Source organism: Hippocampus guttulatus, chromosome 12, assembly GCF_054856545.1.
Source record: "Hippocampus guttulatus isolate MCC_2025c chromosome 12, RoL_Hgut_1.0, whole genome shotgun sequence".
Classification (NCBI taxonomy): Eukaryota; Metazoa; Chordata; class Actinopteri; order Syngnathiformes; family Syngnathidae; genus Hippocampus; species Hippocampus guttulatus.
In genome coordinates, this window is record NC_141272.1 from 8,442,418 (window position 1) to 8,456,219 (window position 13,802).

At 44.9% G+C, this 13,802-nt stretch overlaps 2 protein-coding genes across 4 annotated transcripts in view; one reads left to right on the forward strand and one right to left on the reverse strand.

Annotated features, from left to right (window-relative positions):
- dpf1 (double PHD fingers 1) overlaps window positions 1–3,057 on the reverse strand; it is a 35,431-nt gene extending 32,374 nt beyond the window's left edge. For both annotated transcript variants that reach the window (XM_086125623.1, XM_086125622.1), the window contains exon 1: window positions 2,945–3,057. In XM_086125623.1, coding sequence (XP_085981749.1) covers window positions 2,945–3,057 — 113 coding nt within the window. The remainder of the gene's footprint in view (window positions 1–2,944) is intronic.
- Window positions 3,058–4,471: 1,414 nt separating this feature from the next.
- On the forward strand, window positions 4,472–13,553 carry LOC147197220 (zinc finger FYVE domain-containing protein 1). 2 transcript variants are annotated; one of them, XM_086125966.1, is made up of 13 exons: window positions 4,642–4,687; window positions 5,743–5,833; window positions 5,904–6,024; window positions 6,649–6,871; window positions 7,241–7,458; window positions 7,576–7,682; window positions 8,680–8,788; window positions 8,897–8,994; window positions 9,060–9,177; window positions 9,295–9,465; window positions 9,834–10,026; window positions 11,283–11,381; window positions 12,257–13,553. In XM_086125966.1, exons 3-13 carry the CDS (start codon window positions 6,007–6,009, stop codon window positions 12,487–12,489), a joined length of 1,587 nt encoding a protein of 528 aa, XP_085982092.1. In that variant the 5' UTR covers window positions 4,642–4,687; window positions 5,743–5,833; window positions 5,904–6,006; the 3' UTR covers window positions 12,490–13,553. The 2 variants fall into 2 exon arrangements, with proteins under 2 accessions (XP_085982091.1, XP_085982092.1); XM_086125965.1 differs by having other exon boundaries at window positions 4,472–4,687; window positions 5,743–6,024.
- The last annotated feature ends 249 nt before the right edge of the window (window positions 13,554–13,802 follow it).

Genomic DNA, 13,802 nt, shown 5'->3' on the forward strand with positions numbered 1-13,802 from the left:
GTGAGTGTACGGGTTGGTGATTTCTTAGTTTAACCCCCTCCCAGCCTCTGAAAACACGTCACCGACACTAGGAACTCCTCCCCTGTCTGCATCCCTGTTCAGGAGCTGCAGAGAGAAGCAGTGCTGGTGTTGACTCCACCCCTGAGAACTCTTGATTGCAAGGTGCACTGGACCCACACCAACATTGGGACTCATGAAATGACTGGATGGGATTCTCTTCTTCTGCAACCACACCGTTTAAGCTCAGACGATCAATTTGAACTACAAATTCCTGGATGGAAATCACTCAAGGTCCCAAAGCAGTGGAGCTGACTGACTGTCAGTTAGGTAGCACTGGAGAAATAGGTCATAGAGCTAAAAATACTTATCTATGTCTCTCTCTTTCTCTCTAGCCCTCTTTCACAACCTTTCTCAATCCTGTCTTCCAAAAAAAAAAGTCGAGCAGAAATAAAATCCAAATAAAGAGGAGATGAAAGGAATAACTTGAGAAAAGAAATACCCTTAAAAAACATCAGACCTTAGGCTTGCTTGCTCCCTTATGAATAAAGAAGTAGGAGCGGGAGGGAATGTGTGTGTGTGTGTGTGTGTGTGTGTGTGTGTGTGTGTGTGTGTGTGTGTGTGTGTGTGTGTGTGTGTGTGTGTGTGTGTGTGTGTGTGTGTCTACGGATGAGAATGTTAAGAAATGACGGGGGAGATTGAAAGGGAAAATGAAGACGTAGGAATGGATGCTCATGCTGTGGTCCAGCCTGTTTGCAGACCGAGGTTTTTTACATGGAACTCATTATTCACTCAGCTCAGCCAAGCAGGCATGGTAAAAAATAAATAAATCATAGAGCCTCCCCAGAACTGCTGGCGATACCACAGAACGCTCACCCATGAGGCCACACAAGGGATTAAAGGTGCAAGATCTTTCTTTCAAATTTATGAAAAAAATTGGTGAATATGACCACCAGTATTTTGGCTTGGGCCACAAAAGGGATGCTCAAATGATTTCATTCGAACGAAAAGAGGAAAAATCCAAGTTAAGAATTCCAACATCTAACTGTGAGTCCACCGTAGAGAAACGAGGCGCAAAAGGAGAGCCCCGAATATTTGTGTGGAAAAACATGACTAAAAATTCCTTCAGTACTAGACTGAACATGCAAAGAAGTTTGATTGGGTTTGGAGGGTGGAAAACAATGAGCAACACTCAGGAAATTTGGATGTGTCATTATAAAAAAATAAAAAAAACGGGATGAGAAGGAGTGATGGATGGAGAAAATGATGAAGGAGGAGGGCGTGAATGTGGAAGCGGGTCAGCAGGGGTGACGGCATGACAGAGAGAGAGAGAGAGGGAGAGAGAGAGAGAGATTATCTCTAATCCAAGAGAGAGAAAGTGAAGGGAATTTTTGGAAAGTCCCCAGTAGATTGGAAGAGTCGCTGTTCCTCTGCTGATTTGTCTTCACACACAAATGTAGCCTCCACTATACTTCAACACACACACATCCCCATACACACACACACACACACACACACACATGACATAGTGGACACCAACTGGCGATGTTTTCCAAATGGTTTTACACCAACTGAATTTAATTTGAGGGCATTTCGGGACAAATCGAAACCTACTATAGAACAGACCTAGAAACCAAGACAGGTGTCAAATAGATAGACCCAAGTCGACTAACTTTCTTATTGAACTTTTCCTTGTCTTATTCTATCCAGTCTTGGCCTCGCATCATGATCATCAGCAGCATCATGTCATATTCCATGTCTACCAGACCATTCATTAAATCCACTTGACATCATTGTCACCGAGTGACCATATCAGAGAGGAGGGTGAAAGAAATCCCTCGCTTTTCCAAAACATCTCTAGTTAGATAGGTTTGGTTATTATTTCTTGGGAGAACGCGCACAGGTTTTGAGGAAAACAATGACAGGCTATCGGCGGACTACACTTACAGGCTTCCTGCTGCATGTCAAGTGCTCTTTAAAAGCAGCCCATACAGGAGGGTCATTCATGGATGCCTGCATCACGCAGACATATACCCACGCCAAATGGCACAACCTTTGCAAACGTGGTGAGCAAATCAACTTTAGTTAGAGTTAAAGGGGAATACCGGAGCCATTGTGTGCTCGACTGTTACCTCTCTGAAAGCAAAGCATCAACCCCCGACATATTGATGCTCATCCGCCACCTTTTTTTGGCCGGATGCCTAAGCGGGTAGCAGGCGTCTGCATTCCGCTGCAGCCAGTCACAGCAGAACAAAAAGACACGGCATTGTCCCAAAAAAAAAATAAAATAAAATAAAAAATGCAGCCTCAAAGGAACTTTAATCTCCTGGAGCACGCCAATGGTGGAATTAAACGCGCGCCAATTTGCAATATAAAAGCAGGACGCGGAGTTGCAATTAGGCTCCGATTGCCGACTTAATTACAATCAAATGAAATCAAATGAAATACCCCGGCCAATATTCTGCCAGTGCCCAAATACCGGCCACTCAAGGTAACGTAGCAGCCTGAAGCCGTGGGGCTGTAAAGCTTCAGGCTTCCTACCTGTTTCCTCTCTCCGTCCACACAGGTAGTGCCAAGCTAATCTAAACTGTCTGCCTTTCTCCAGCCTGCCTCTGACCGTGATCTTGGCTGGCCGCGCAGGCAAGGGACATACCGGGTCACTCACATCCAGCCCCGGCATTCCTGCATGCTCCTGCACTCATGCACGCAGCTCCTGGCTCGGGGGGGGGGGGGAAATGATCACACCGCTTGCACCGAAACGCACAAACCAACCCGTGGCGCAGACACAACGCGGAGAGGCAACTTTTCTGCATTTTATTGTCTTTTGTCGATTTGCGCTGCGTGCGCGGCATGCACGGGGGTGTCGGCGGTGGTGAGGGTGCAATGGTAAATTCAATCACACTGACAACGTTGAATAACGGGATCAATGCGAATGCGCTGTACTTACGATTTGAGGTGGTTCTGTACCGCTGTGGCCATTTTGGTGTAGTATGATAGAATGCAACGCTGCGGCGCCCGGTATTGTACATGTAATGTAGCAGCTATTTCAATTTCATTCATTCTCTGGGGCTGCGGCTGGAACCGGCAGCCAATGGGAGACCGGAGCGCATGAGACAGCGGAGGGGAAGTGTAGTTTTTTACGCATGTCAACATAAAACATGTCCAGGAGCGATGCACTACAAGTACCAGAGTGGGTAGCGAGTCCGGGGATGCCACGGTCCCGCCTTGGACCTGAAAGGGCAAAACCACCCATCCAAAACCGAATTATTGACCACATGCAGTTCATACCGAGGTGGCTGACATGACTGTGTCACATTGATGCCTTTCTGTGGATCCTTACATTTACAAAGTTGCGATAAAAGTTCATGATAATTGATCGATTATAGATCATTCATTCATTCATTCATCTTCCGAAACGCTTTATCCTCACTAGGGCCGCGGGGGGTGCTGGAGCCTATCCCAGCTGTCTTCGGGCAGTAGGCGGGGGACACCCCGAATTGGTTGCCAGCCGATCGCAGGGCACACAGAGACAAACAACCATGCGCGCCCACATATCAATTTAAATAAATACTGTACATAAATACATAGATAGATAAAGGCTATCGGTATGCATGTATTGCATGTTTCTGACCAAATAAAGCTGCATTGTGTCCACATGACATTATTCTAATGGTTCTGCAACGTCCAGCTCTAATTATTCATTAATCAGGAGCAATGAGGGGAAGGCTATAATTGATTATTTTTGATGTTCATGATAGGCTGGGACTTCCTTTTACTCGCCGTACCCAATTTCATGTTGCGGTTCTCAGCTCAGGGTTGAATTTCTCAAAACTACATGTTCAACCTTCACACCATTGGGTCACTTGTGGGCGACACGGTGGACAACTGGTTAGAACGTCCGTCTCACAGTGCAGAGGTGCAGAGTTGGATTCCAGCCCCGTCCTTGATGTGTGGAGTTTGCATGTTCTCCCCATGCCTGCGTGAGTTTTCTATGGGTACTCTGGGTTCCTCTCACATTCCAAAAACATGCACCGTAGATTAATTGTTTACTCTAAATTGTCCCTATAGGTGTGATTGTGAGTGCAGATGGGTGTTCATCTAAGTGTGCCCTGTGATTGCATGTCAACCACTTCAGGATGTCTCCCGCCTCCTGCCCGAAAACAGCTGGGATAGACTTCAGCATTCATGTTTTTGGAATGTGGGAGTAAACCGGAGTACCCGCAGAAAACCCACGCAGGCCCGGGGAGACCATACAAACTCCACACAGGAAGGCCGGAGCTGGGATCGAACCCGAGACCTCTGTACTGTGACGTCGACGCGCACCGGACCACCGGGCCGCCCACTGCACAAAACGTCTAATTTTATAAGGCATCGTTGTAACGCTGCCTTTCAGCCACTCGGTGGCGCACACGGACCAGCGAGTGAGACGACGTCATTCACTGCGTCCACATTGGCCCCTCCTCTTTCAGCTCAGCGTACACGCGCTGTTGTTTTGATTGACACCAATAGTCGGGGCTTCAACTTTTGTTTTCCTCTCGAACGTCCTGAAAATACATGAACTCAATGAGCAACGATGTCTGAAGCGCTCATGACATCGACGGATGAAATATCACTGTGTCCAATGCGATCAGAGGAGCGTCCCGACGTTGAACGGAGCTTCCTGTTGGTGGATGACCAGGAAAACCTGCAGGTGAAGTTAGCTAAGTATCGCTAACAATTAGCTGCTCGGCTAAGAAATGAAACCCAAAACAACTGCTGGCGCGTTTGTTAATTCTATTCCTTTTAAGATTATTGCAGCTCTCATGTTACCGTTTGTGATAGTCACTTTGTCAAGCTTAAATCAATGTAGACTACGTTGTGATTATGACGGTTCGTGGAAAGTCCCTATTAACGACTTTGTTTGACAGAATAGAAACCCGTGAGTCATCGAGCCAGCCCTTCTGACCCCCGTTTTTGCATCATTCTATTTAGGACAACGATTACACGAATCAAAATTATAGATTAAAGTTACAAAAGGGTTTAAGTCTGGAAATTGATTTGGCCAATCTAAATCTTTTCCTTTCTTGCCATAAATGAACTCTTGTTGTTTTAGCAGCGCGTTTGGAGCAATTTCAACATTTTTCTTGAAGTTAGCAGACAGGCTGTCCATGTGACTGTCATCTTGCATCTCTTTTTTCAATGAAGGTTAATGAGGAGCAAAATTGTTCTTTTATCTTCCATTGACTGTTGTCATGTTTGTTACACTGCTAATTACACGTTTTTCTATGCAGGTTATGCCCGAATCCTAAACTGAATATAGAAAATAATGGGTATTTATTAGATAGAGGACACGTCATTTAGCTATTCATTTGTGTGTAACTTTGTATATACTCTGTTCTTTTACCTATGTACTGTATGGTATTGGTGTGTATGTATTGGTATGAAATGACTCGTGCTCTGCCTTCCTGGCCAGACCACCCTTGGAAAAGAGACATCGATTTCAATGGGTTTTATTTTCTGGTTAATCAATAATTGACTGATGGAAGCTGTGTGTCAAATACAGACGTAAATACGTAACTGGAAATAAAAGCTAAAGTGTTGATCCTTGTTTCATATTGGTCATTTGATGTTAAACCCAAAGTGGTTAAATTGACTACAAAAATAATCGAGTCGGCCTCACAGTTCCAAACTCTCAGAACAGAGTGTGTATGATAGTACTGTTGAAATATAATTGCATTGAAACATTGAAACCTGTTTTCTCTCTAGGTCCACAATGAATTGGATTTTGTTGAGAGGCTCAACTGTGCGGCTGTGCGAGGTGTCAAAGTTCTCTCCATCTTTGGGAACACCGGGGACGGCAAGTCACACACCTTAAACCACGTCCTGTTCAATGGCGAGAGTGTGTTTTTTACCTCCAAGTCCTCCAGCTCCTGTACGGTGGGTGTTTGGGCCGCTTATGAGCACTCCCTCAGCCTGGTCGCCCTGGATACCGAGGGCTTGTTGGGAGCAGCTGTCAATCAAAATCAGAGAATGAGGCTTCTGCTCAAGGTAATCGTACAAAATTTATTGCTTTATGACTTTTCCCCCAAAATGTGATTTTTGTAAGTCAAATTTAAATGATTTGTAACCAGGATTTAATGCTGATTCAAACAAGACTTCACAATCTTTTATGACCATTTGAACAATCGAATGAGATCAAATTCAAGAGGTCCGTCAAAGATTTTGGCTTTGCAAAAATAATGATGGTCAGTTTAGTTATTCAATTTACCTCCGCAAAGAGTCAAAATATTAGACTTGGCTCACAGTATAATGCACCGCAATTGCACATAATAAGGCATTGACAAACCCTGACTTTTGTCAACAGTATCTTCGGTTATTTAAGATATCCTCTATTTGTCCCACACTGGGGAAATTTACAGTCTACAGCAGCAAGATTGTGGGTAGAAAGAAGAAAGAAGAAAAAAAACAACACCGTTCAATTAAGTGCAATATAAATACAAAATGGATAAGTCGCAGTGCTATTTACAATTGTTTTTCACATTATTATTATTATTTTTATTCAGCAGCCTGACAGCAGTCGGTATCATCAGTTTTTGTTGTAATTCCTTGTGTTGTCCTTTGGCTTGCATTGTAATTGATTAGTAGCGAAGTTCTTTATCTCCACTCTTCCAGGTCCTGGCAGTGTCAGATATAGTCATCTATCGAACGCGAGCCGAGCGTCTACACAATGACATGTTCCAGTTTCTGAGCAATGCGTCAGGGGCCTATCTGAAACACTTCACCCCCGAGCTTAGGGCCCTGTCAAGCCGCTGCGGTCTGGACGTGCCCCTCTCATGTCTTGGACCTGCTGTCATTGTCTTTCAAGAGACGACACACACACAGCTGCTGGGCCATGGTAAACGTAACTCAACTCATTACAATATGTATGTAATACTGCTTTTCCATTAACCCCAAACAGCCACACACTGCACCACTCCGCTTGGCCCGGCACAATACCCCCCTTTTTCTTCCCCCCATTACAACAGTGAGGGGCGGAATGGGGGTGGGATCAACCGAATTGTGCAAGCATGCACACATGCAGCATGTGGGCTTGTGCCGCAACGTCACTGTTTTTGCAGCAGTTCAAAATATGAATTGCAGTTGCATAATGTGGCAATGTCACAAAGCACATCCCATCCAATGCGCAGAAGCTTTCACATTTAGGCAAAAATCTATATCTGGGTTGAAGAGATAAATACAGTGTTTGTTCTCATGTGTGGTTAAGATTCAAAGGTGCCTGGCCATGCCGACACGCAACTCCAGAGGAGGTTTCATGACCTGGGCTTGGGGACTGATGCCTTCAGTTCGGTACAGTACATCGGCACCCAAACCATCACGCCTCCAACCGACTACAGTGAACTACTGGAGGCTCTCAGACAGCAAGTGCAAAACACTCACACGCGTTCGCCCCGCCACCCCGGCATCGTGTTTCGCGCATTCGAAGTAAGCAGTGCATATTGGTGTAATAATACACATTCATTAGACACAAACAGTACTGGTGGTTTGCCTGTAATAGCAACAATGTTTTGTTATTCTGTGCGTGCGTGTGTGTGTACTCAGGCCCTCAGTGAACGGTTCTGTGGTGACCTACCAGATGACAAGCTGAATCTGTACACCTTCTTCCCAGACGAGTACTTCACCTGCTCTGCTGTTTGCCTGAGTTGCAAGTAAGGCAGTTATGAAACCATTTCAACACTCTCCCTCTCGTGCAGGAGTTAAACCGACTCATAAAAGCATACAGTAGATAGAAGAACTCCACACACGCCGTTCAAGTGCCAGGCTTTTAAGAGAATCAAGAGGACAAGAAAAATCATTTCAAAAGGTTTCCCTGTTAAAACTTATTCAGTACCAGCCAATTCTGGACCAAGTCTGAAAAGACGTTTAAAAACGTCTTTGGGAGTGAATGAGTTAAAGGTGACCTGTACAACTCAATCTGGAGAGAGGAGCAATAAAAATAAACAACTGAGATAATGTGTTTGCCACACTATCCACACCCTCCTTTGACCGGGGATGTCGACAGCATTAGAGGTCGCCCAGGCTAGTGCAGCGCTCTTTCAGGTCACCTCCAATTACCCTCAGACGCTTGCCCAAATGGACCAATACTAATATCTAAGACAGTGGTCACTGGTCACCAAACTGGGTGTATTTTTTTCTTTGGCGCCACAGACCGGTGCAAACAAGCAGATGCTTTCAGCAGACCGGCAGTCGTTCGAAGGTGGCTGTTATGTGCATGGACAAGAGATGATAAGATTGATTGTTTCTTTGGTGTGGGGCCTGCATATCTAGTTAGTAGCAGTCAAACTGTTTTTTTGGGGGGGGGGGGAGATGGCAAGAATGGTATTAGACCAAATTTGTTTCGTGGTGTCTGTCACCATCATAAAAAGTTGATATTTACTTGCCAATATTCCAAATAGCATATTTTTGAATAGATGGCCTAAAGGTTGTATAGGCAAGTTGGCCACTGTTAAATATTACTCCAACCCCAAAGCCCAAATTCATGAGCGACTGCTGCGCCATATCTTATATCTTAGGTCTTACCTCCTTATTACAATCTTAATAAACTTGAATCAATCCGTTATTCAAGTGGCCCTTGCACTAGCTTCGTGTAAGAAAACTTAGAAGTGTTGGTCTGAGCCATGTGATGTTTTTTTGTGTGGGCTCCAGTATTCGCTGCAAGAATGGAATGAACCATTTGCGAGACAGGGTCCCTCACATGGCAGATGGACTATGCCAGTATGCACACCAGTACAACAACAAAGTCCTTATCTGCAAGGTATGATAAACCCTTGACATCAGTTTGATCCGCCGATGAACTGAACAGAACATTGCGCGCATTATCTGAAATGCTACAGATTTGAATCCGTTTCGTGTCACCCACCAGAGGTGCTATGAAGGTGGCAGGGAGGTGACCGTCGCGCCTAAAACCTCGGCGTCCTCTGACAACCCTTGGCTGGGTCTTGCCAAGTTTGCCTGGTCGGGGTAGGTTCCTCTTTACTTTTTCCTCCCTCCACTCCTTTTGTGTTGATTATCTACTTCCTTTTCAGCTATGTATTGGAGTGTTCCAGCTGTGGCGTCATCTACCGCAGTAGACAGCACTGGCTAGGGAACCAGGACCCAGAGAGCAGCGTGGTGCGTTCTGAAGTCAAACACGTTTGGGAGGGGGTAAGTAATCCATTGTTTCTGCATGTAATGCAAGATGAGATTTGAAAATGCTTTAAAGCCTTTTGCAATTTGTACTACTCCACGGATTTCTGTAAAATACTGTGTGTTTGTCTTCAGTCGGACAATTTCCTCACCAACCACCAGAATGCAGCACAAAGGGTCCTGGATGGGATGAACTATGTGATCCAGTCTGTGTCCGAATACAGCAGCGGCCCCACCAAAGCTGTCACTGCTTGGCTTACTGATCAAGTGGCGCCGCCCTACTGGAGACCTAACACGGAGATCAGAGTAAGTAACGCACAAACTCAAGACATAGAGTAAATGAGAAGTATTGAATTTTATGCTGTGATTTATGGTTGCAATCTACCGAATATTTTGGTATTAGGATATCCTCCTGAAAATTCCTACTGGCTATAAAAAAAAAAAAAAAATTAAATCAATTAATCGAATCAAATAGATTTTCCTTTTCGCAGCCTAATATCGATTCTCAAAACCATAAATTGGTCCTTTTAATACATCTTTTGCTCATAATATCATGTGACCTGCCGCGTCCCGAGAGACCTTGTCACTACGCGAGAGTAGCGTATCAAAACAACATGGCGGAAACAAGCTTGAAGTCTTAACTGTTGTGTTGTTCTCCCCGCTGTGCTCGTCAGGCTTGTCATGGCTGTCAAAGACCATTTGAGGAAGCGGAGCGGAAGCACCACTGTCGTTCCTGTGGCGAGGGCTTCTGCCACTTGTGTTCTAGCCACAGGATGCCAGTGCCAGAGAGGGGCTGGGGTAGCAGCCCCGTCAGGGTGTGTATGGCCTGCTATCGTCAGGGAGGACCACCTGAAGCCAACAGTCAGGGTAAGACATCGACATCCCATTGGTGAACTTTTCATTTTTTTAAGTTCAATCAAAGTTACATGAAAGGCAGTGTTTGAGCCTTTGAAACACGCATACACCTTTTACTCTTCTTGTATTGTGGTCCCGTCTTTAATGTTTCTTAGTTTCTTTTTTTTGCGGGGGGAGGGAGTTGACAGTGTAGACCAGGGGCTGGCAGCCTTTTACACTCAAAGGCTTCCAAAAGAATAATGCTGGGAAACGCAGACACTTTTTGACACCTTGAATCGCCGATGTTTGCCTTTATATATACAGTCGAACCACGTTTCGGTGTACAGTAATCCCTTGTTTATCGCGGAGGTTACGTTCCAAAAAGAACCAGTGATAGGTGAAATCCGTGAAGTGGCGAGCTTTATTTTTTTACAGTTATTATACATTACTGAACTATGTATACAATGAAACCAAAGACCAAAACCTGTTTTCAGGCCCAAGCACCAAAAAAAACCAAACGCTTTCAACAAATAACTATAATAGTTTTTGGAAATCCTGTACTGTAAAATAATATTTTTAATAGTCAGTACGAGGTTGGACTTTCCACGTCGGTCAGTGCCTTAGCCAATCAGGATGCAGAACGCAATTCACTGTTTAAAAGCATTAAAAAAAAAACTGCACGAAAAAAATCCGTGAAACAGCAAAGCCGCGGAAAGTGAACCGCGTTCGAGCGAGGGATCACTGTACTCAGTTTACATTTCCACCCCTATAACGTTCACATTTCAAAGGCAGAAAATGGTGGAGTGCTGTCTCTGGGTCGGGGGTGGGATCTTACCTCAAGTATCTTGGGGTCTTGCTCACGAGTGAAGGCAGGGTGGAGCAGGAGATCAACAGGCGGATCAGTGCAGCATCTGCTGTGATGTGGACTTTGTATCAGTTTGTCATCGTGAAGAAGGAGCTGAGGCAAAAGGCGAAGCTCGCCATTTACTGGTCCATCAATGTTCACGCCCTCACCTATGATCACGCTGTGGGAAAAAAAAACAAGATCCCGGATACAAGCGGCCGAAATGAATTTTCTCCGCAGGGTGTCTGGGCTCTCCTTAGAAATAACGTGAGAAGCTCGATCATCTGGGAGGGGCTCAGAGTCAAGCTACTTCTCCTTTGCGTCAAGGGGAGGCAGTTGAGGTGGCTCGGGCATCTGATTAGGACTAAAAGAATTTAGCCGCAGGGTGCCGACCCCGACGTAGACATTTGTATTGTGCATTTTCCTTTTTCTCGTTTTCTCTTAGTGTGTAAAGAGGAGCCTCGCGGCCTGATCGCTCGCAAGGTGGCGGAGGTGGCTCAGTCCACCTTAGACATCGTCAGCACTGCTGTGGACTACCCGCTCTGTGAGTTTCTTCAAGTAATAATCACATTTGAAAGGCGTATGTATTTTGTTCACAATTTTAAACAGTTACCAGGTGTCTGACATGTTTTTATTAAAAATTGGATCGAGAAGTATATCACACCCTGTTTGTCTTGATGCAGTTAGTTTGTTTGAGAGTGAAAGTAAAGTAGCACTCATGGAATGACGAGTACAGGTTTTCTTCCCATGATGACTAGGGGCAGTGCTAGGGATGGTTGCATTCGAAGCACTAAATCTTTAAAAAAAATAAAAATAATGCTGTGTAAATTGTCAATAAAAAAAAATTTGGGAAGCTGTCTAAAATGTAAATGAAAATGAATACAATGTTTTGCAAATTCAACCTATAAAGAAAAGATATTTCATGTTCAAACTGTTCAACTTGAAACATGAAATGCTTCACTCATTTTGAATTAGATGCCTGCAACATGTTCCGTAAAAGCTAGGACAGTAAACAAAAGACAGCAAACAACTGCAAACGTTGAGGGATGGTAAAAGAATTACAAACTACCGGTAATTACAAACGGGCAAGTGTCATGATTGGGATAAAGCGCGCATCCCCGAAAGAGGTTCACCACTTTATGAACCCCCGATGTGGATGGGTTTTTTTCCCTCACGGAGGCAACACCAAGCCACCGAATTTCACTTGTCAATTACTGTACGGAAATGTGTCTGTGATACAGCTGAATGGTTCCAGTTCGTTCACGGACACATTTTCAGAACTAGAATGACAAAACAATCTTGATGGCTGTGAAGGGACCCTTACACAAGCAATTAAAAAGTCAATTTTCCATAATGTCCCCTTGAACAATTCTGACTCCTCTATTATTGTTTTGTTGTTGTTTTTTTAAATTAATGTAGGCTTTGTGAAGGATGTGGCTCGACCAGACTATTGGATCCCCGACCAGGACATCACTCAATGCCACCAGTGCTCCAAAGTCTTCACTCCAGTCATGCCCAAGCACCACTGCAGAGCCTGTGGTCAAGGGGTGTGCGGCCCCTGCTCCGCACACATGAAGCCCGTACCGTCAAGAGGGTGGGACCACCCGGTAAGAGTGTGTGACAACTGCAACGCCAGCACCGATAGTCTCTAAAGTACGGCTCCAAGTCTCCAATCAAACGAGATGCCGACCCGTGGCTCCAAAGAGGCTTGTTATCGGGGCTGGCCGAAGACCTGTTTTTTTTTTTCCTCTCTTCTGCCTTCACCAGCTGATTCCGCCTCACGTAGAGGCAAAACTGATCACAGATCAGCGGTCGGGTTGACTGCACGTTTCAGCTCCTTTCAGTTGTCTCCCCTAAAATATCCTGATGGCTTGCAGTCTCACGCCAAGGGACCTGTAGGAAAAAAAAGCAGACAACAAAAGAAACAGTGTGAGATTTTCAACGACTGCATAGTGCCTTTTTTCTTCCAAATCATTGGAGGTTTTTTTTTTTTTTAATTCGTTAGACATCTGTCTGATGTGAAGACCCTTGAAGGTTAAGTTGTTGGATGGAGGAAAACGGTTTCAGTCGCCGTTGAAGAAATAGGTGACTGTGTTGTGTCCATGACATGTCTCCTAATAAATGCTTGAGCTCGCCCTGTACGCCTGAGAAAGCGAGGCTGTCACAGGGATGTCAAACTCATTTTCATCCCGAGCCACATTGTAGTTATGGTTTCCTTCGGAAAGCCGTTGTAAGTCTGAATGTGATCTTAAATGTATGATCGCCTCATTTTACATAAACGCTACAAATTCACGAATGGAATTGAGATTTTATTATATACGGGACTGGTTACAAAAAACCCCACGCAGGCACGGGGAGAACATACAAACTCCACTCTGGAAGACCGGAGCCGTAATGAAAACCTGCATCTCTCCACCGTGCCGGACGCACGCACACATATTGTCTCATTCTAATAACTGACCAGGAGAGTTATTATTAATATCATTTATCTTCAGAGAAGCAATTTCCGGTTGGGCGCTCTACTTGAACATGCCGTAGCTGCCTCGTGTATCAGTAAGGCCAAGCGCATTTTTCGGCAGCGGCGTGAGTCGCTACTGTTACTTGTCGGGTCATGGGCGTACTGCATAATATGTCCACACGGGGGCGCTACAAGAATAGAAACATCGGACCCTTGTGAGTTGAACTGCCAACTGTCTTGAATAAATCTCTGCAGGGAGTTTATTTGAAGATGACGTCTTATTTGCACACACTGTCCTCACTTGCATCTACTACGTCAACATGACATCCAATGCAACCGGCTGTCGGCATAACGATGAGAAATTTGCTGGACAAACCGCGAGAACATACAATTAATCACCGTAATTACTTTCTGCTCTAGCATTGGGAGGGCATTGACACTGGGAACAATTAATGGGTATAATTAAGTCTGTTTGAAACGAAGATCGTAGGCCTTTACATATTCAAC